Source organism: Anas acuta, chromosome 7 (genome assembly GCF_963932015.1).
Source record: "Anas acuta chromosome 7, bAnaAcu1.1, whole genome shotgun sequence".
Classification (NCBI taxonomy): domain Eukaryota; kingdom Metazoa; phylum Chordata; class Aves; order Anseriformes; family Anatidae; genus Anas; species Anas acuta.
Window position 1 is genome coordinate 16,435,063 of NC_088985.1, and position 24,738 is coordinate 16,459,800.

The 24,738-nt window shown below is 35.9% G+C and overlaps 1 protein-coding gene across 2 annotated transcripts in view; it reads right to left on the minus strand.

The window, feature by feature from the left end:
• ADK (adenosine kinase) overlaps nt 1–24,738 on the minus strand; it is a 276,073-nt gene that overhangs the window by 127,472 nt on the left and 123,863 nt on the right. For both annotated transcript variants that reach the window (XM_068689294.1, XM_068689295.1), the window contains exon 6: nt 20,492–20,600. In XM_068689294.1, the coding sequence (XP_068545395.1) occupies nt 20,492–20,600 (109 nt within the window). The remainder of the gene's footprint in view (nt 1–20,491; nt 20,601–24,738) is intronic.

A 24,738-nucleotide genomic window follows, 5' to 3' on the forward strand; every position in this document is an offset into this window, starting at 1 on the left:
CAAGTCTAGAGTAAGACAAGATCCATACACAGAATGGGATTGTGACAGGCACCAGCTGTAACGCTCATTCATCTACTGGTGTCTGCATTGGATACAAAAGAAGTGGAAGACTTCACTTGAGTGAGCTCAAACAATCCTTTTCTGTCCCACATGGATACCACATCAATATTCACTTGTGCGAGAGACTAGTCTTCCAGAAAATATTTGTTTTAGAAAAGAAAACTGGAATTGACATTTTAGGTATATTTAAGAAAAAAATCTTCATGTTTTCCCTGAGAACATATACTTGGTATTTATGAAAAGCATCTTTATATTGAGAATAAGGATGCAAAGGAAAAAAATAATTTGAGACAGCAAGCGTTACTGCTGACCATTAGCCCTTTTCATGGATGGATTTCATTTTAAACATTTCAGAGTTCGATTGAAGATATGTACATTACTTTTGAAATGTTGCTCTATTACTGAAAACCTACAGGGGAAGAAAACCGGATGCATTTGCCATAGCAGAAGCTATTACAACACATTGTACCACAAATTCAAGCTAGAACAACTCAATTCCTGCAAACATAGCTACTCTGAATGTGTACAATGACAAACTGCATGGCATGGCTTCTTTCTTTGCCATATGTAACTACATGCCATGAAAGGATTGATTAGCTTTAATGCAACTAATTAGGAAAACATATGGGAGAGTGATTTAGTTTATTCAAGAACAAACCCCCTGGACAAACCCTCAGGAATCTCAGTGTTACACACAAGACAGTAATGCCAGCAGGTGCATAGGAACTGAAGTTCCGTTTTGCATAGGGTGTTCATCCTCACTCAACAAAAGCAAATGAAAGAATCAACTTGAGCTTAGAAAGCCTGACCTAACTCTGTACTGCAAATAGACACAATAGCTTTGTCCTGTAACACAAGGCCCTTTTTTCAGGCAGCATTCTCAACCCAAGTGCACAAATCTACATCAAAATTTATTACCACAGGGTTATGTGGGTAAAGTTAGTACCAGGTTATAATGACAAATGTAATCACATAATTCGAGAACAGATATAAAGAAGTGATATTAAGTGATATAAAGATATCAAGAACAGATATAAAGATAGGTTTCTTTGGGGCAAAAAGAATTAGGAGATTTGTAAAATTCTAGCAAAGGCTCTCAGAGCAGACAGTCAGGATAATACATCTAGACTGCATACACTGTGTTGTCTCTAAGACCGTATCCAAAGAAGAAGAAATGAAATTGGATGGTGTCTGAAGACACATTTTTTCTGAGGACTGGGCAAAAATACAGCCCATTAACAGCTCACAAAAGCAATGCTCACACTATTTGAAAAACCAGAAGTAATGCAAAAAAATCATACCAAAGGCATTGCTGTATGCCCATGATGTCTTCCTCTACTTTTTACTATTTTCTTCTTGAAGCATTTGTTGATTACTTTGCTATGCTTATCTATAAAATTAACCTTACAAAATCTTAAGTGGTCTGCATGACAGTCAATATGAATATTTGTTGCTGTGCAAACACAGAGCAGTATCTAAACGCTCACTTTGGGCAAAGCTCTAAGCAATTGGGGTAGGTGTAGGAGGGCACTGCTGCTGTACTATGGTATATGGTGATGTAACTCTTTTCAGGATATTACTGATCCTTTGCAAATCACTGTCTCTTCTGGCATTAAGCCACGTGTAGCAGGCCACATTTTATAACCAAGTTTTTTTTTGTTTGTTTGTTTTTTTGTTTTTTTTAACTTACCTCTACTGTATATACAATAACCTCACTTTTTAAAAGCAGTACAAGTTTACACTCTTGAGACAAAGTATACATAACCATGTACACAACTCTTTGCTAAGAAACAAAACAATGTAAAATGAAGACAAAAGAGCAACTTTTTTTTTTTTAAAGGTATTTTAAACATCATTCCAAAATGGGATAAAGCAGTGTAAGCAACATCTATTGTCCTTCATTGGTATGGGATTTTAAACTTCATAAAACCTAATCTATCTAGCTACAACTTAAAAGAGCAAATTGATTTTTGGGAAGCCTAGTCTTTCTTCAGCTTGTCCTCTTCTTCACTGGCAGCACCATATCAAACATACAGACTCAGGTCTCAAGACAGGTACTATTCCCACATGCCGTTAATCATTTTGTTCCTTTTGTCTTTACCTTCTTTTTTTTTTTTCTTTTTTTCTCCCTGTATCGTATAATATCTATTTCTCCATTACTAGAATATTTACATAATTCTATCCTAGGCTCTTCCGTTGACATTCAAATGAGTGAAGAAAACTTTTTTGTTGTAATATCAGGGGTTCAAACTAGGAGAAAATAACACTCCCTCATGGTTTACCTACTTGAGTAAAACTCATTGCTCAGCAACTACAAAAAAGCAAACAAAGAGCCTGTATCAAGTTTAGGAAATAATTCTGAATAAATTACAATCATGCATTCTCATCTGAAATACAGCATTCAGCTCCTGGGAGCCAGACACAGGTCACCATGATCACAGGCCGATAGTGTACAAAAAGAGGGCAAGAAGACTGGGACCATATCATTTAGAGTTCGGATCTCACAAAGAGGCAAAAACATAGTTTTACTCAAAACCCAAAGAGATATGGTATTTAATTTACAAGTATAAACAAGGAAGGATAAAGCTACTAACACAAAACAGATCTATGCACACATGCTATATTTGGACTTGCCTACTCTAGAAGTATACAGTAAGCTAGATTGTAACACAGAACAAACTCAACAGTAACTTCTGGAAAGACCTCACTCGGGACTTACCCACGGTTTTAGCATGAAGGTACATCTTGCAGCACCTTCAGGGAGGTGGGCACGCAGAGCATTCCTGTAACAGTAGAGCAGCTACTATGCTATGAACTCACACTCGTACTTGCACTCTTCCTCACTACTGCATAGCTTCCACAGGCCAGCCTGAAAACTCCAAAGCCTATGTGTACATTAAACACCTATTCCACTTCAGAAGTTAGATGTTTTCTCAAAACCTCCTGATACTAATGAGACTGGTGTGGGGAGCTGCCTGGCATTCTAAATTCACATTGCAGCTTACTCCATATTGAGCAGCTCATCCAAATGCACCCTTTCTAGAGTCATAAACTAGCTTCAAACACTGTGGGGGGAACAGAGTGCCTCTCCTAATAGGGGGGGCTGAAGGATATCAAATGAAACTATGAGGCAGCACGTTCAAAACATAAGAAGATACCTCTTCACACCTATACTACTGAAGCATACAACTTGTTACTGCAGGATGTCACAAATGTTAAGTATTTTTTTTTTTTAAGTTCAACATATGATTATTTAACATACTACCACCTTGACTTGAAGAACTTGAGCTACAAGTTACTAAAACGCAGGAGTATTTTGCACCCATTTCTCTATACTATAGTAACAATCTCCTACTCTCTCTCAAAATAATTGTAAACATTGTCCCTATTTTGTCCCATGCTGCTTTAGTCCTTATTTATATTTCTTTTTTTCCCCTGTTGAAGAAAATAATTTTTGAGACAATAACTGGCATCTAAATCCCAGTTTTATATATGTTTAAATATTTACTGTAATGAGAGTGACAACAGGCAGAGGCAAAAAGAAGTTTATTTAATCATCACTGACTTAAAGCAAATAGAGAGGATAAAGTTAGTTCCTGGTTTTGGACTAGAAATGCAAGTCAATGACAGCATCTTTGTCCAACCCATGCCCAAACAGTTGTATTAAACAGTCTTGGTATTAACTTTAGAGAGCACCTTAAACCACCAAGATCAATCAGCTCACAAAGTACTCCTAAACAAAGCATTGCTAAAAGGAGCTCAACTCCCCTTCAGTTAAAAACAACTGTCAACACTCCTGCTATGTCACATCTGGAGCATCATGGCCATCTCTGAAAGCAGGCTTATCTATCCAACTGCTTTCAAGCCAGTCATAAACAGCCATAAATGTTTACAATATCCACTTCAATGATGATAATAACTGTTGTGCATTTTATAGCAAGGTAGTTTTCTTTGTATTTCCCACGTACACCATTTCTTGGAAAAGTTCACTTAAACCTGCAAGGAATTTCCGTAAATCTAAATCCATTTTGGCAAAGAAGTAACTTGAAAGTGTGCTTAATTTTGCATTTGACTTGGTAGTATCTGAAAACTTAGTTTCTGGAATTAAATTACCTTTTCTGCTGTGTTCTTTACAACTAGCTTGCTTAAGGCAGATGACAAGCTAACTTTTTATTAAAAGGGGAACTCATTGTAACATTTATAGTAAAATTTAAAATACTCCCTGATGAACATGACAGATTAATAAAAATCTAACAAAATGTAATTACTAAGTATACAGTATAATCAACATAATGCACCAAATATTTAGATCTAAACTTATAGGGTGGTCTTACCAGCACATAATCTCTTAAAACAGCTTGTGAGGTACGTAACAAAAATATGAGCAAAACTGGAGAAAATTTACATTTAGATTTACTGCTGCATTTGAACCACTAACCATAAGCACTCACATCAGTGCAAGGCCAATCAACCACCACTAGGTCTGGGACTCTTATAGCCAACAGGCACTGAACTTCAACCACACGTCTGGAGAAAATGATTTGTTTGCATTATTGTGCTTAACCAATGCTATCCTTTCAGGAAAACCACACTGTAAACCAAATGGGGTATCCCACATCCTGACAAAGTATCTTAAATATGTTGAATAAAAACACAAGCAGTATTACTTACAGTGCACTAAACTCTTCTATAAAATGTTCTTTGCCCCCTCTCTCATTTAATTTCCTTCCATAATGTGGGGAAAAAAAGTCACACCTCCTGTGTATGACAACAGCTGCAGAGTGTACCACTACTGCTTTTTAGATGATTTATGAAGTCCATGACTCAGGTTTTAAAGGCCTACCATCCACGTGGCAATGGGCTACGAAACCCTGCAGATCAGCAGCAGGAGAGATCCTGAGAATGAGATGAATTCTCTGTATTCTACATCACTACATCAACTTGGAGTAAGCAACAGAAATCTTGCATGTGGCATAAACAAACTCTAAAATAGAAGATGAAGTAAAGAGAGTATTATCAGGAAGCTGGCTTAAAATTTAAGGAAATTATAAAAATGAATCTCTCTCTGGAAACTAAACCTACAGGGTCTGCAACAAAAGTCCTCTGCTTCCATAGACTTGAAATCCTTGATTTTATGGGTAACACGGTAGTAATCTTTTTCATACGACAAGTTGAAGGGAACCAAGTTGGTAGAAGAAATCAATCTGACTTTTCTGGCCTATTACTACCAAAACAGCGAACAGCATTTGGGGGCTGAAAGACCCACAGTGTTCATTATTTGAAACGTTATGCCAATAAAACTATACCAAATAAAATAAATACAGACCAACTCTATGTGTGTCCTTCTATAATGTGTTTCAGGCAAAAACAAAACAAAACAAAACAAAAAACACTTGATACCAGACATCAGAAGCAAAAAGTTTTTAGAAAATAAGCTATAAAGTTTAAAAAAAGGAGCATATTGAGAAATTTTGGGAAAGCAGTCTTCTCAGAGGTTTTTATAATGAAAAACTTTATGGCAATTACAAGGCAAAGTGAGTCATTAATAATAATCCTTAACATCTGGGTAGAACTGGGTAGAACTGGGTAGTTTATAATAATATATTCTCAAACATTTGTGGCTCTTCTGACAACAAACACTACTGACACAGAAGATGAACACACAACGTTTCACAGGATTTCTAAAAGCTTTTCATTCTTTTAATCAAGAGAGTTTAATTTGAGAACTGCTTTTATGCCTGCTCTAAAACTTCTTACTCATTTGTCATATCAGGCAAATATTAACTTCTTCTAATTTGCACAAGGCTTATTTTTGAACCATCATCCGTTTCAGGGCAATCATCATTTCTGAGTATTGCTAGGCAAACTTATCAGCGAAGGCAAACAGAACTCCAAAGCAAACATTGCTCTTGTAGAATTTATAGCTAACATGCTTTATGCATTTCATCAAAACTTCCATATTTAGCCAAAGCTCTTCAACTTGAAGGGACTATAAACACATTCTAGATTTAGCCCAAAATCTGTAGAGGATTGTCTTTAAGATTTCGCCTAATTCATAACCCAAATTTTTAGTTTATTCATGTCATAAGTATTTAATCTTACTTCAATTAAAATGATTAAGACACGTACATAAACATAAAAGAGTACACAGTTGAACTGATTTTTTCTTTTATTTAGCTGTGGGCCACTGTTGCCCTTCTAGTGTAGATGAGTCAGTCTGCAACAGCATTTTTTTGCCGGTGGCTGTATCAAGAAACCAAGGTTCTTATTATCAAAATCCCTCTTTTCTTGTTGTACTAAAACCAGAAATTGATTTCAAATGGACATTTTGAATTGGCAAAACCAGGAATACACATAAATTACCAAGAGGGCGCATATACTCGGTACTATTAAGAATTTTAAACTTTGTTTTTCTTATTTAAGAGTCTTCTGGCTATCGGCAGAAGCACCTTCTATGTGTTCCAAATACGTCTACGTATTTTCTCTTAATTTAAACCTAAAACCTACCTACTGTTTTGATTATAAAAATTGAAAATTTAGCTGAATTGTAAAAATAGGACAACAATTTTCTCAAACTCATGCACATTAAGTAGTATTTATTTACAGTAAAACATAAGTGGCTACTTTTAGTGTTACAATATATATGGTACTAGTAAGAATGAAAAAACAAGGTGACTGAATTTAGATTTTTGGAACAAGCTGTTACTAGCTGTATCAACAGTGTTCACGTACTGTGAGGAGAAGGAGCAAATGACCTACCAGAGCCCAACTGATGCATCTGTGGCATATACACAAAAGCATTTATGTTATGAGTACAAAGGAAGAAGCAAGAACAAAATCCAATGCTTCCTAGTCTATAAACTGGCTGAAAAGAGGAGAATGGGAGGAAATGTGACATTGCTCTTCCTTCCTGACAATACATCACTCAGCACCAAAATATCACATCTCTGTCAAATACTATGAATTATTCTCCCAAACGGGGAAACAAGAGGAGGCAAAGACAAATTGGACTCCAGGTTAAATACACATGGACTGTGATTCAATTATAATTTCTAACAATTATAGTCATTTATAGCCTTCAGCTTGGAAAATGGAATTCATGTCCTGTGTGGCATGCTAGGTGTTGCCTCCTATGTATGAAAGTCTAAGTCCACCTGTGAATTTTCTACTTACTTACATATTTTTTGCATTGTACAGTCAGAATTAACAATTTGCTGTCAAGGCTGATACTGTTGTGTCTCTTTCTAGTTGGTAACGCATACTTATGACATTTATTGCTTAACAAATGCTATTTTCAAATATAAAGCCAGTAGCTCAAACACTGTAGAAAATACAGTAAGTGTTCTGCCATGGTTCACAAGCCCATGAACTGTACTTTACTGTATTCATATCATCACAAATTATCTGAAAATAAAACAAAGTATGTGTATTCTTTTTAGGTAAAACATTAACAGACGGAATGTAATGACATGCCCAAGAGCATTTTTCCTAACATGAATGAAAAGATTTACACGTTTCTTTTTCATCTCTAACTTTTTTGACTTTCTTAGTTTCATTTTTCTTCTCTCACTCGGTCAAAATCAAGAATGAGAGATGCAAGGTATGAATCTTTTGAACTTAAAAGCTGCAACAGTAAATTATCAGATCAAAAGTCCTCCTAGACAAGTATCCCATTCCAACAGCAGAAACAAGTGGCTGGTTGGGCAACAGTAAAATGAGAGGCACATACAACACTGTTCCAGCTGCCAACTATTTTTAGCTGAGAAGATTTCCTATGGAGACCTGCAGCTGCAGGAAGAATCAAGTAGTCTTCTCATACTCTTCTCTGTCAGGTCAGTGGTGATCAGACTGCTGGCAATATGAAAATGAACAGACATGATCAGACTATCTATTAATTGACAAACTAACCTCCAGTTATACCAGTCTCATGTCCCTCAGTTACATGACTTCTCCATATCACACAGAAATCTTATGACAGAATGATAATTCTAAAGTGGTTTTGCTGCTGTACCATTATCTTCCAATCTAGGATATCACTTCATCAATACAGCAGTCAGTAATCACTAATTCTGAAAACAAAATTTAAATTAACTTTTCTTATAGATGAGATTGATTCAACCTAATGTTGAAAATACACCACGCTGGTAAACAAAGACAATGGTGTGCCTGTAATTCTACATTCTACAAAATAGGAAATGAGGTTAGGGAGTAAGGCTGAAGTTTAATATTAAATTGATGTGCTAGAGGGACTGCGTAGAGAATGTGCCTCTAATTACAAGGTGTTTTTAATAACCTTTTCTGATACTTATCTACTGAATGATAATATTGAATGTTTTCTGTTGTTCCTTTCACCACTGTACAACACTTGGTATCAGCTCTGCAATTGGCCAAATTACTACAGGAATATTTTGCTCAAGAAAAAAAAAAGAAAAAAGAAAAAAAAAGAAAAAAAGACGGCACCTGCTTTCAATTCTACTGACAATTTTATGATCATACTGATAAAACTAAGAATTTATTAAATTCATATTCTGAAGGTTTGGAGCCTTTGTCATAGAAAAAAGTTCAATGCTTTGAAAGTAATTAGAAACTGATGATTTTATTTAACTTATTTACCATTTGAACATTCAAACATGATTCTGCTGCAATACAAACCTCACAACACTCTGTAAATAAGGCAATTCTAAAAACTTTTAACATTTTCTGTTACACTTCCATGAAGTACATTTTACACTCCTGCTGTTACTGAGCAGTGCATTAAAGGCAGGACACGTGATTTCCCTCATGTCAACAAATGATGGCTCAATTAGGCAGATAAGAATCTACAGCCCTCAGCAGAAACTCTCTTCAGCCCATTCTCAGCAGTATAAAGAAGCACTTAGGGACAGCACTAGTTCTGGGGAATAAATGCTTGCTATCCTTTATATATGCTCATTGAAAATTTCCCTTTTTTTCTTCAAAGAAAATTGGATCCTTTATGTAACCATGCTTTTTGTATTTTTTCCTACATTTCCAGCTACAGTTAAAATTCAACTGATGATTAAAATCAATAAAACTAAGGAATTTTAATTTTAGCTCATTGCTGTCCTAAGTCTAAATCATCTCTTGGAAATAAAATATCTTACTAAGTAAATGAATAAAAACCCTAAGTTTTGACTCCAGTCCTGAAAGGACAGAGAAATTGATATTTAAGGATGAAATTCACTCTTACCTTACTTTTCTGTAATCAAGTGTCTTAAGAACTACATATACAAAGACTGCCAATGATAGTAAGCACAGCTATGAAAGCCAATATTCTTCTGGGTATGCTCAGTGGATGGCGATGTTATTTCCGCATCCCTCCCATTATTCATACCATCTTCCATGACCATTACCTATATGTCGCTGTTTTGCTGAACATCTTAATTTTAACCCTACTGTAAAGAAAAATTATTAAAAATACTGTCACATTCCACCTCAGGTCATGCAGTGAAAGCAAGAGACAGAGAATTCAGCACCCCATTCTTCCTCCTATTTCTTTTATTTGTCTCATTCTTTATGATTTTGTGACTTTATAATGCTTAGCCTTTACTTTTCACAGAACACCTCAATGTTGTTCAGCACCAATTATATTCCATATGGTCTTAAAAAGACATGTTCAGAGGCATATGCTTAGGCATATTTCATGCTAAATACTGTTAACTGCTGTTCCCCACCATTTTCAAATTTGCAGGGAAGTATTGTTATATTGCATCTGGCAATACCATAGTTGGCAAAAAAAACAACTATTAAGAACAGTGGTATTGTGCAACACAGCTTCAGTAACTTTAGCATAGAAACAGGCAATGAGGCTGATCTTTTTATCTACAGATCTTCAAGGGCTAGGCATTATTACTCACATACTGTATACAGGAAATTTTGTGCTTTGGGCTTTGAAACCACAAGGTTAGAGTATACTGATATTTATGGTGAATATTATGGACCACGATTTATTAAACACTTTTGCCAGAACAACTACATTATTTAGAAACACTGAAGAAAACATTGCCCTTAACCAACACAGCCCTGCCAACAAACACTTTGGTGCTAGCACGATTAGTCTGGGAAGATGAGAGCATTTCTGCTGGTACAGCAGCTGTTATAAACTGTCTCCACATTAGGGTGCTTATGCCAGAGAGACGTGTAAAGCCCCAGGAGGCTTTTGCACAGCAGCTGCATCAGCAAAATCCTTCTTTTGTGGAAAAATCTAAGTGCCCTTAGCTTTTGTTTATGTCAAACCTTTGCAAGGATTAGTACTGCTGTTTTTATCTTCTTGTTTGTATTGGTACAATGATGTTTCATCAGTCAAGCGATACCTGCTACCATAATGGTTTGAATATTATCTTAGAAAGTATCTACCTCTATTTGTCCAATTCAGAACTTTCTTCTGAAACACTATTTATTACTTTTGTACAGAATTTAGTATTTGCCTAAGTATTTTTTCCTAATTTAAAGGAAAAAAAAATCTTTATTTGGACCAACCCAGGCAGTCTGAGGCACTGTGACCCAGTCTACTCCTGACTGAACATCAGTCCTAAAACAGCAGCAGGAACACCACAAAACCTGATTAGCCCTTGCTTTAGAGTAGAGTTCCATTCTTTAAAAAGAAACAAAACCAAAAACAAACAAACAAAAAAAACACACCACCCACAAACAAATGAACAACGACAAAACCACCAGATCTCAACTGAAGTAGATTTCCCCTGAGAAATGGGACAGGAGTTTTTCCTCTGTTGCGCCAAGGCCAATCCAGGTTCTATCTTATGGCATGTAGCTTCTTTCAAATGAACTTCCAAAGAGCTTGCTTCTGGAATCAGTCAATTCATTTTCCAAATGATCTTGAAAACAAACAAGCCTGGCTGGACTCAGTCCTTCTGCCTCCTAAGGGGCTAAAGAATCTACTACAAGGCCGTAGAAAGCCCAATCTGGAAGTCATATAAAGCTTATCCTTAATATGTAATCACTAAAAATCTGTGCAAAAGCATTTCTGGAAAACACTTTTCCTACTCTAGTACATAACTACCACATACAACATGGCATACACTAAGATTTACTTGACACAGATATTTAGCATCTGGATATTATATGCTGTAAAAAACTTATACTTTTTTAAAACAATAATTGTTATTTGAAGAATTAAAAGTATACTTGGGGTTTCTATCCTGCTTGTGGCCCCTGCTATCCCAAAACACCTTCAGTCCACAGTGTAGATCAATACCTTTCAGTACGGTTCAGTTTCTGAGCTAAAAGGAAGCATGTAAGAGTCACATTATACTACCTATACATTATAGAAACTTGAAAATATGTAAATGCAGAAGTTGCTGGTTTTGAAATAACAAGCACAAATGTGATCATTTCAGAGCGATCATTTCAAAGCAAAGGAAAAGCATCACAGCTTGAAGTCTCACTGTACAGGACAACGGACTGCTGAAAAAATTGCATAGTATAGAAAAATCCATTGGAGATACATCATCTGCACTTCCATCCATTTACACATTTACACTATGTTTTCTTGTCTTTTTTTTTTTTTTTTTTTTTTTTTTTGGATAAAGGGGAAGGAAAACAATCATTAATCATACCTTTCTGCAGGAAAAAATAGCTTTGTATTTAGCAACAGCATTAACCTTATTACAGATGCAGATGCTAAACGAAACTATAATTTCAAGTTCAGACCAAGTAGTGGACTACCTCAAATAGCTTAACTCAGCTCTCAGGGTGCACACATGCACATGAAGTTTTCGCTGCTAAAAAAAATTATGTTCTTTGTGTGAAACAGAACACGTGGCAGATGATGACGTGGACACAAATACATACGCCAGGGTTATGGAGCCTACCGTGTCTCCATGTGCTAATGAAATGAACTCCTTTGGAAGAAAGGTGGAACCCCAAATTTCAATCAACAATTTACAGAGTAGTAATGACCAACTTACTAATTTTGGAAGTCAGCATCCAAAATAAGGAATAATTACACATGGTTTAGTCTGTAAAGGTGTCTTAAATTAATAATTCTTTTTTTTTTAATCTTACCAAAGAAGTATTGAAAACAAGAATAATTTGAGATAGAACCAACACTGCTTAATTCAGAGCTTTTAACTCCTACATTTGCTGGTGCTTTAGTATTGAGCTTTTGCTCTAACAAAGTTGACATGGTAACAGACAAAATTCTCGTGCTCTCATAAAGATAGCATCTAATAAAGACTGACATGCAAGAGGACCTGCGGTAAAAATCTCCCTTCAAATTGGCTCACCTCACCCCTTTAAGCATGAAGGCTTCCCTTTTTAATTTACATTTAAATAGCGTGTTAAGCCTGCCCAGACTTTCCCTACACCGTGAGGCTGGGCGTCCCTAAAGGCGGTCGCGGGGGAGCAGGGGCTGCCCGCAGCAGAGCTGGCACCACTGCCCACAGCCCGCCTGCCTCGGCCTGTGCGGACACCGCCAAGAGACTGATTCAGTATTTCAACAGATTCACGAATTCTGCTAATGAAATAAAAGCATGCCCTCCCCCCCACCCTTGATTTTTTTTCCCCACAAAGCAATATACTTTTAAAAGGCTAATGCAATCACAACCATTATGTCAATGAAAATTACACGCTGGGTTTATCTCTGTAGGTATCTGTCAAATGCAAAGCACACACAACATCTTCCGAGTAATAATGATGTTTTATCATTTTAATTACAAACACTGAAAAAAATCCCTAAAGTGTACCAATTGGGGTGGTCTGAATTAACAGTAGCTTGATAGCCCAAGGGTAGCAAAAATAGATTGAGCTACCAAATTTCATAGTAGTTATAGCAGCTGTCTTCTTGCCTCAGGGAACCTGGGTATTTAACAAAGCAGACAGCTTGGCATTGGCATCTGATTAGTAATGTGTGTATTGTTGGACGGAATACGCGGCTCTATTGTTTCACTGTTTGATTAGGAATTTGGAGAGCTGTGGCATTATCTAGCTTTTATAGTCCAGCTTCTGTATGTTCACTTACAGGTGCTGCAAAAGGATATTTTCTCACTTATCACTTGCAGCAAGTAGGGAAGATTGTCTTGAAAGTGATCAATGAAACATGACAGGATTTAAGTGTCAGGGTCAGTCTCTTCCCCATTTCAGTGCCAACATTTTCTTGAGCCAACTGGGTAAGCATTTCTAGCTGGGGAGAAGAGCGAGTAAGGTGATAGCCCTCACCACAATGTATACATTATTTGGAATTTAACATTATTTTAAAACATCATTTATTCCAGTTTAACTTTAGGTGAGAACATTTCACAAAAAGGTCTCATAGGAAAAATCCAACTGTTAGGGTTTCAGGAGAGGGGAATTGATTTTTATTTTCCTAATCCCCCAGTAGCCTGACAGTTTGGATAACCACCGGGAGCAAGAGAAGCTCCGGTGCAAAAAAAAAAAAAAAAAAGTCTGATTAATGGGAGAAATCTTAGTTAACATGCTTTATCTAAAAAGACTTGATCTCAGGGAATAACCTCAGCGCAAACAACAATATTACTCCAAGGTTTGTGTTTGAACTTCATACAGCCCAAAAGACCCCCCACGTGGCTCTTCTCTCTTTCATTCTTTAAGTATACATCACAAATTATTGGGGCTTGTTGGCAGAGTTCAAATCACTGAACTCATTGCAAATAGTCTACTTCAGCTAGAAGTACATTCTTTTACTCTATCAAATCCATCTGAGGTAATAAGACTTGATGTTTTATTCAACAGAGCTGAGGAAAATTGTTGCACAATAGGTTAATTCAAAATGGCAGCATAGAAAATGCATCTGTCAGTGGGGATCAAATTACAGGGCAAGCTCCTCTCAATGCTTAGAAAAACAAGTCTGCAGTTCTACAGATTATGTGCATGTGTGTGTTTAAAGGGGTGGGAAAGGAGCTAAATATCTGAGCTAACCTCCAATTAAAGTCAATCATAAAAACAGCCAATTTAATGAGTACGGATTTCTTTGGGTAATTATAACACCAACCACTTTTTTTCTCCCTCTCTTTTAAATCTGTAATTCTGCCTTCTTGTTATTGCTTGCTTTGTCATTAATCGCCTCAGGAACTTGATTTCCTAGCAACAGACTCTGCCACCAAACATTTGGCTCCCGTTCAACATTTTCTTTGTGAAAAATGGCACTGCTATTGCCGCCTGGCTGTTGCAGCTAGACTGGCTGTGTAAGTGCTCTAATAATGCATTCTTCTAAAAAAAAAATCACATGATAAAAGGAGCAATGACTGAGTGTCACTAATTACTGTGCTGAAGAAGTTTATCTGCAATTTAAAGGCTACTGGGGTAGGAGGAGAATGACAGGAGATGAAACATATATTCTTCATATAAATAAATGTAATTAGTAACAGAGGTGAACATTTAGAAATAAATATTTTTACTATGTTAGACAGATTCTCATTAATTTTCTATTATGGAAAAAGGATGTATAATCTGTCTTAAGAGTTGATGATGCATTTTTCTCCAGGAAGATGCGTTCGTCTTCAAACAATGACATTTAGAGGACCAAAGTTTGCAAAAAAAAAAAAAAAAAAAACAAGTTTCTAATGCAGTTTTCCATATAAATTACCCGAAAAAACACTGGAAAATATGTCTATGCATGAGTAGTCATACCTGAAGTGGTAGCATAAAGCACAACAAACCCTAAATACAACACACAATGACAATGCATAGAGCTAACAGTTTAAACAAAACTCTTCTTTGCATTTTGATCAATGAACTGGGAATTTCTTTGATTATGAGAAAATGTTTTTCCCATATTTGTTTTGGAAAGCAGTAAATGGCCGATTTGCTCCTGGTGAGATAGAGGGTTTATCAATTTCGCTCTCTAGATTTGTCACATTTCACCTGTAACTCCCAGAAAACAATTCCTCAGTGTGGAGGTTCTCAGCAAGGGAATGTTATCTGAGGCCAGCAAATAACGCCCCAACTAACTGTTGCTAGCTGCAGCTTCTTCTTTATGATCAAGTAAGACATTCAGAATTGTGTTTTCCTGGCCATAAAACCTATTCATTGTTGAGAGAAATAGTTTTGCATGTCAAATGGCATACACACTGATGCCAGAGCACTATGGCAGAAGTTATCAATGGTAAAAAAAGTATTGTGGAGTTATTTAAACAAACGACTTTTTAGGGTATATTTTCATTCCTGCTGGTGTCTGTCTCCGTTATTTCCCATGATGCACACACAGACCCAGTTCATCTCAAAGAAAAATACCTATCACAATCCATTGTAAATTATCATACTCTTCATAGCACTAAATTACAATAAAAATGCCTTCATTGAACATGCCTCTGAAAGGAGGAGACAGTACAAAAGAAATTTCATTTATACTTACATTGTTAATATAATCAGTATTTTTTCTCAAGAAGAATAGCCAAAACCCATGTAAAATACTGTAAAATGTTATTTAAGCTTTGCTACACATTGCTGACATGAAGCTTATGTTTTGACAGACTCATGTTGAAACCAGATAATTCCGCCATCAAGCCCACTACACCACCACAGTATCTCTCTGCTTAGACAAGCACTTAAGCATTAAAAGAAAATAAATATAAAAATACCACAGTATTTGTTGAAACATACCAGGGTGTTTGGAGCTTTAAAAACTTCTCCTCCAGCAGTATTACATTGGGTTCATTATCACATGCTGCAATATATAACATTTCCTACTTGAACCACAGCCTAAGACCAGAATACATGGTCTCGATCAGGACTGTCATTAACATCAAGTTAAACTACACTTGCCATTAACTCTGTAAACACAAAAGATGCTGAAGGTGGTGAATGTAATTTAACTGCAGACAAACAAATCTAAGTGGTATTAGAAAGTTTTATACTCAGTGCAGTGCAATTGAAGGACATAACCATTGAGAAATTTCTATTATTTGTTACATGAAAGTAGGAACGGTTTAAACTTCTACAGATTGTGAAATAACAACAGCCCACATAAATATGACTGAGTGAGAGCATTGTCTTTTCTGAGCAAGATGTTGTATGCCAATATGGAAAGTGAGCAACCCAAAATTCAGCTGCATAGAAATAAGTCTTAGGGCTATGAGCTTGATTGCTCCTCTAGTCTCTTGCTACAACTAGTAGCACAGGAACTGAAGCTTTAGGTGTGATAAATGCAAAAAGCAAAGGTATCACACTACATAAAATAAAGTAAAAATGTGGTTTTAAGTCTCTTTCATGAACATAGATGAGTGTGAGCATCAATGCCATCACTCTATCAAATGGCTAGACAGGAAGTGTATGTAGGTGCTACCAAGACAAGCTTTGAGACACATCACATAAACACATGAACACCAGCTTTTTAGCATACCAACTATAACCACAAAACAAAAATTCAAACATAACCAACAATCAGACTTTGTACAAAAGAAGATTCAAGTATTTTACTCAAGGATGATCTGAATGATTTTCTATGAAGATCTGACTGTTTTTGGAGGGCTACATAAACCGGTCCATTCCAAACACTCAAGTTACTACATGAATTGGAAACCTAACTGCCATCAACACTGCCACTTCACCTGTTTAGTAAAGATAACTTTTTGAGAAGAGAGATGAGAGAAAGAGAGAGAAGCGAAGGAACTTCCAGGAACACATTTATTACTTCATCACCAAAAATGTTAGCAAGTGGCAGAGTTTTACCCACTTAACGCCTCCAACTGCAAGTATTAAACAGATGCAGGTCTGAGTAAAGCTAAATAACTGGGAGAAATAAGGATGATTAATTGGAACATGAGAAAAAACACCTGGGAAGCATCCCACTTACAGCAATATTGCTCAAATACAGATGGAAAGTTAAAATTCATCTGTCTGTATAAGAAAGTAGTGTCAGTTGTTACTGTGTTTAAGTTTCACAAGGTTAGCTGCAGCTTCTAACAGTGGGAAGCATTTTCTCCTTTTCCAGTCTTTTCCTTATTGAAGGACAAGTGCCAAATTCCTTACTTATAATCAGCATCACAAAGGTGCTAACTGGAGCCAAATGACAACAAAAATTCTTCAGTTTTTCTGCTCTCCTAATCAACTCTTATCAACAGATGTATTTTTTACAATAAAAAATCTTCACATTTCAAGCCTTCATAACAAACGTAACGACTATGTATGTTAAAATGTTTGTGGCTAAGGTCTAAGAAACTGAATACCAGAAACTCCCAAAAATTTCAGTTGGTGCTGAAAATATGATCTTAACAAAAACAAGTTACAGAATTCTTATAGAGATGCCTACACATATACAGTAATGCAACCATCAGCTTCTTCAATCCCTCTGAAAATATGACAAGCCAAGTGCCCAAACATGGAGTTGTTCTATCACCCATGTTTGTAAGATGCAACTATAACACATAAGAATTCTAAAATACAAGTCCTGACAGAAAACACAGATTCACAGAAAGGAAGGAAGAAAGAATGAATGAAAAAAAAAATCATACACAAAACATAATTTAAGATTGTTTTCAGGTCAGGCTGTGGCCCAGTGTGTCACAATTTCAGAAACAGAGTGACAATGGTTAGTGTTATAACACGCCACTTATTCTGAAGTAAGAGAAATGTATGAGGAAGAGATTTTCTAGCCCCAATAGGAACCAAATAATATCCCTAGCAGTGAATTCTAATCAGACACCAGCAGTATAGCAATACAACAAAATGAATACGACAGACCAGAAGATACAATATCAATGGCAGAAATTACTGCAAGTATAAAAATTACATATCTGGAAAAGAAAAAAAATTGCACGAACTTTGACAGTCCGTGTAACCCATCTTCAATGATACAACATAGTAATTTTGAATGATTAAGATACATCTTTAAAGTTCACTGTTTTTGAGAAAGCTGGGGCAGCTTCTCTCCATTTTGCTTTAACTGTGATTTACAGCATTCTATTCTTTGTTAGTCATTCTCCACTTTGTCTGCCGGATCTGATTACCAGATGGCTAAAATAAATGTATTGTGTTGATTCACGGTAACAGAAGTTGTCTTTATGGGTTCTTTCATGGGTTCACTATCTTTTCCTTTGTACCTACTCCTCCCTCTGTGAATTGATTAGATTTCAGGGCTAAGTTTCATCTGAGGACCTTTCTGCTGAATGCTGCATCGAAAAGCCTATCATCTATTCTAGCAAGCACATAAAGATGACCACAGGATATCGTAGACCTGTCCTAAAGCAACAATGGGCCTGCTCTGCCAAGAAAACAGATTGTTTGATAATCTCCAATATTTTTTCTCAAAAACCGTGTTCTGTCACTAATATACATTCTAATGCAATCCAGAAAATAGGTGACAGTTGGACAGAAAGAAGGAAATAAAAAGCAACATATGCACAGTGCAAAGTCAAAATAGGTAACAAGACTGAAGTGAAGACAGACACAACAGTGCGCAAATGAAAGACTGAAAGAGCTGCCCTATACTGCACGAGTGGTAATTGTTCACTAGGTGGTTTTGTTTAATCCCCTAGACCACTACAAACTGGTGAGTAAATTAGAAAAAAAGAAAAGGCACAAACACAGTAGAAGAAGAGATTGTGTGTAGTTCTACACATTGTCTCCTTTCTTTAAGTGAAGGTACATGTACATGAGGAATCTGTAATCTGAAGTGATAACAGCATCCTGGAAAACTCTTAAATGAACCCAACCTCAAGTGCAATTGCTACAGGAATGAACCAGGTTCCTTACCCAACAGATCTCCTCTTGCAAGCAGATGTTTCCTTAAACTGAAGTCAAATACCTAATATATAATACATTCCTAATAACACTTCAGTGTTATTTACTAACAATTAACATATGCATACATTGGGCTTTATCTTCAGTTTAGCACAATAATTCTATGTCTCTTAAGCAAAGGTACGTTACAGAACTGACATCTGAATAAAAACTTTTAATATAAATAAAAATCTATTTAGTGAAATACCTAGTCAAAATTAAAGTGACCAAACTGAATGAACACAGAAGAGTTGCTTTTGAAAATTTTAGTTGGATGCTATACCTTAAAAATAAAGAAATAAATCCCCTTTTTACTTCATGTAATGTTTCCCACTTTTCCTAAAGCATCTCCACTAAGTTTGATTTTTTTTTTTTAATTATATATTGAAAACTTCGGTGGTATTTATATATAAACATGATAACAATATTAAAAATGCTTAGTACAGCATACTAACATTTTTTGTTAACATTTGTCGATGTTCTTCATTTAACAATGCTCTTAGACTTCCAATATTTTTTTAGCCAGTAGCATTAATTCCTAAGTGTGGCATTTGGAACACACTGAGGTATAATTATTAGGAAATAAACACAGAACACTTGAAAAACAGACATTAAAAATGAATAGACAAAACATCTCTATATTTTTGATGCAGCACAAACATACAGCAATAGCAGCAGGATTTATTTTTCTCTGTATACTGAGAAGGCTATAAGTATTTTTTGACAGTTTATAAAGGGGCAGTCTTGGCCATACACAAGAATCAATAACAACCATGTAGAGCCTACAGCAGTGCACACTAACAGGCTGTAGGAGACATTAACACTAGCTAAAAGAAATAACTGTATATTCAATGAACTTGTTCCTCCTGGATAATCAATTTTTTACACTTCTTACCAGCTGTTCCCACATAGCTCAGGTAGCAGAATGGAAGCAGCTGTCATACAGAATCCATATATTGCATGCATGTTATGAGGTTTTTATCTGTCATAGATGTTTTGTGTTTGCTAATTTTGATCACTCATATCAACTTGAGAGCAAGATGAAAACAAATTCAGTGCTTCTATATTTATGCAAGATGTAATCTGCACAAATACAGTAATCTGGCTTGATTCATTCTGGATTGTTAAAAAAAAAAAAAAACACAAAACCAAACACAAACAAAAATACTAATTGTGAATCTACTAATCTCCCATACTCAAAACCTCTTTATTCTAGAAGTAAGATTTCATCATTAAAATCAGTTTGCCCCACCGCCCACATTCAAGAGATTTGTCACAATCATTGTTTCTGAAATATTGAGTTATAAAGGTGCCGTAGTAATTACTATGGAATAAATAGCAATTAAGATTGTTCACACAAATAAACTCAAACTGTTTGCAGTGAATAATTATGCTAATAGTGTTTTTCTACATAATTTGTGCATCCTTCACAACAATTTACTAGAAAATGTGAAATGTAAATTTGATGCACTACTACAAAAGCTCTGAAAATATGTTTAGTTGTTATGATTTTTCCCACTACTTTAAGAAAGCATGCAACTAAAACATACTTCTACATTTGCACATTAAAATTTGAAGAAATCATACTATGCTAAAATTGAAGCAGTCATTTTCTTTCATTACATTCATAAGAAATCATCCTAAACATATGCAATAGGCATGGCTATTGCTTACATCTCCTCTACACAAACTTTCACAATTTGCAAGAAGCTGAACTTACCGCTATATAGTAAACTTTGGCCTTTTCCACCAACTTCCAGTTCTTCTCCAAATCAAGATGCTTTTCCTTCTTATAGCAATTAGCAGCAGCGAGGTTAGCTACAAGAGACCTAAAAGATTAAAAATCAGGCATCAGATCCTCCTTAATTCTATTGCAAATTTCTGATGAAAAACTAAATTTCTCACAGATATTCGAACATCCTCAGAGGAACATAAAAGAGAGAGACAAAAAGCACAATAAAATGAATATACTTTATTTGATCATTTTATAATAGCTGCTTCTGAATAATACATAAAATATAATTATATTAAATTATATATTTTAAATTCAGCTAGCTAGTTTCCATAACCTAACACTATTATACTGGCCATACTCATTCATTTGTTTAGAATCAACCTTTTTCCATTTTGTCATCAATTCCCTACATACAGTGCAGCATCTGCAGGTTTTCATTAAAACTGTTCTATTATCCAACATCTAGAATGGAACAGCTGCTTTACTTTATCTTCTGAAAACTATTTTCCCTCATCAGGACCAAAAGGTTTTTGGATATGTATATTCTGCCATTATCACTTTTCCCAATAAAAAGTCATATTATTTTAAAAGCCTTTTTTTTTTTTCTTCCCCTCAGACTTATATTTTCCTCTAGCAAATGAATAATCAACTACTTGAAAATGGGTCCAGGCTTTTAGACGTTCAATTGTAAAAAAAAACAAATAAACGAGAAAAAAAACAAAACAAAACAAAACACCTTTGGCTTATCTGTGCCCTACTGGAAAACTACCAAAAACTTGTTCGTACTTCATCCTTTCCTAACAAATTACAACACAAGACATAGGACACAACTTCCACTAGCAAGAATAAAAATACTCGTATTTACTTTGCTACATATAGATATACTCTGTTTTAAATCCTCCTCTGCAGACATTCAGTTCAGTCTTATAAAACACACACAAGTTATAGATGTACTCCTAAAAGCAGATCATAGACAGTTATACACTAGCTTTCAACTCTGCCTACCATGACTAAATTTCTCCGTGAAATTTTATTACAAAAAAGTTTCAAGACTTAATCATGACAGGATGCACCTTTAAAACTAACACATTGCTGTGTTAAGGTATTTAACCACAGTTGCCCAGTACTGTGTAGTTACAGATGCAATGTGTGCCTACTGAAAAATGTCAGCTCCTACAGAATATGTACAACTGATGTCGTACGTACCATCCTTTTCCACATAAATGTCACTAACAAGCAATGACAGTGGGACAGTGTGAACTGTTACAGGTTGCTCCTACCAAGGTATGCTTCTGCCTCCACACTGAGTACCATCTACAAGCGTTCAGAGGTAATCAAGAAAGGAAATCTTGAAAATTTATTCCAACTCAAAACAGCATCTTTCCACTACCACAATTTCTTTCTGTTCCTAATCAATAAAAAGCAAGAACTTCCTGAAGCTTTAATCACTGTCAATTGAACGCATGGGGTATGTCAAAAGTTAAACAAGAAGCTAGACTAACTTTTTCTAAATATATTAAGATATGTATTAGGATTCTGTGCCGTTTCATCTCAGAAACATTCTTGGGTCTTCTCTCTTTAATTCTAAATCCTAAAGCCAAAGAAAACTAATATGAATTTGGAAAACAGGCAGAATAAAAATAGAGTAAGCCTCAGCAGCAGTACTAGTAACAAGGCAAGAAGTTTTGTTCTTGATGAATGTCAATGATAAGAAATCCATAGAGATAATCGAGTAAATCCAAGGGACGTGTGTGTACCTCTGGTGATCTTTTGAAAACTAAATAAAGCAAATTAAACTTCCCAGTTTAATCAAGCCCTAAATATCCATTAAGGCCCTTGCTGGAAAAAAATCTGCCTGTATGTGTTGCTAAGTGAAAAGCAGTTATGTTCCAGAAACCTAAGCAAAGACCCTTCATATGTTTGCTTTCACTCACCACATGCCCCTGAAACTGTAAACCTAGCTCTCAGTGGCTAAGTCCAACTGTAGAGATGCTCTGCATGTTATATGTAATTAAGATTGCTTCACTGAAGATGAAGCAATTTAATTTTCCAATTTAAAACTGTAAGTCTAACAGCACTAAGTTCAACATGTGAAACACAGAGAATGTAGATGTTTTTCAATGAAATACACTAACTGGAGACAGCTAAAGTGTTTCAAGTCTAACAGCTTAAAGGCAACTCTGTGCACGTGGGTATTTAAGAGCAGAACATATGAACCGAAGTCACAGATTATAATGGAGTGTAGGTACTACTTTAGAGTTTAATCATGGGTTATAATTTTCTCGAAAAGCTCTGAAAAAAACAAATCACATCACAAATTAGCTCAGAACCCTTCTCAGCAAAAAGCTCGACAAACTTAGCAGAAACAAGAAATATTCACATCTGGACACCTGGAACATAAATACACACAGGCATTTACTGGGAAAACCAGGAGTGCTATTTACTAGCTCACAGATCTCTAAAAGAGACAAGAAAGCTGAATTACCTGAAAAAGGAAGTTAGCACATGCCTCCGTTGGGATAAGTGATTAGCCAATAAATAGAGATATCAACTGCAGCAGGCTGAAGACATCCTTACAAATCAAGAAAATGCTGAAAACCAAGTAGTGATCAGAGGGAAACAAAAGGCTGAGAATAAACTTGCTTGCAATAAAAGAAAGAGGGTTGCACAATAAAGGCTTTAGTGGCAACTATCAGCCTCTTTTATTCTATCCTCTAAGGAGGGATATAAGTCTCTCATAATCCCTTCACACTCTCAAGCATGTTCTAAAACAGTGATTAAGATGAAGCACCACCAGAGATGAAGTTCCTGTTATTTGAACAAAGATTTGATATTGAGAGACAAGTGTTTCATGTTAGGAAACCAAAAATACTGCTTAATAAGTTAAAGAAGTGCTTGCAGATATTTTTATGAATAAATTTACCTAAGCTTTCAAATTCTATTGAAATGCATGGGAAACGATGTAAACATTTTTCCTGAGCTCATGATGCATGTCTACTGATGATCTTAACTTCATTTTCCCATCAGGCCAACTAGGAAGTGGTGATTGCTACAAGGATGCATGCAAAGACACTATGTCACTAAACAGAGAATCACAGAGCACAAACGTCTTTACTGCTTGTCTTATCTTTGAAAAACTGAATACGGATCTGAAGATGAAGGGAAAAGTCTGTAGACATAATGAATGTCAAAAATCTGTATGAAGATGGATGAACTTCCTTCCTCCATTGAGTATGAACACTCTTTCCTGAGAGTAAGACATTATGTATGGCATTAAATTGCACGGGACAGGTTGATAAGCTGGAGGACAGGGCTGTCTGTCACTCAGTTGATCTCTAAAAGCTTGGAGAAAAAAGCTGGCAGAAGACTTAAAGGCAAATGCAAAGTCATGCAACTACAGTAGAATAACTCCATGCAACAGTATAGGCTGAGTGTTGACAGGATACAATACCTTGCAGAAAAGAACGTGGAGGTGCTGGTGAGAACTTGGGACAAGAGACAGCGGTGTATCCTCAGAGAAAAGATTAGTCACATCCTGGCCTATATGAGCAAGCTTATTGTCAGCAGGGAAGAAGAAGTTACATATTCCAAACAGGGGGATGCCTCTGTTCTGCACTTCAGGTCACATCTGGAGTATCAAGTGCAGTTTTGCACTTTCCAGTACAAGACTGACACTGACATAAAGGAATGAGTCCAGAAGCAAGCAGTCAAAATTGTTAGGGGGCTGGAACATTTTACACACAAAGAAAGGCTTGGTTGAGTATTAAGAAGAGTCTTAAAAAGTTCCTAAGGGGATACCTTATTCTAGGGTTCTACAAATTATATGTTAAATTCTCCTTCCCCTGGCTCTTAGTTCAGTTAGTGCTGCTGGTACGATATTTTGCTCTTATGCACAGACAAAAAGAAAATGTTCCTCAGGGTAACAGATACTATTTCCATTATTGCTTCAGTATCTAGTATCAGAAAATTTGGATGCTGGGAAATACCAGGGAGGGTTGGTTTGTGCTAGCAACATCTTAAGATTAAGGCAGATATGACTGTCTGGTTTTGGAACTTCTAAAAATCATCAGGAAGTAGGTAATCAGCAAACAAGAAATATTTAAGTTCAAGTGTTGTGGACAGAGAGAGAAAGAAGAAAGCAAAGGGATATGCTCAAGATAAATGCCTATCACCTTCATTGTCTCTTTCTAAAATTGTTTTATTGATTTTATTACAATACTCAAAATGGATGA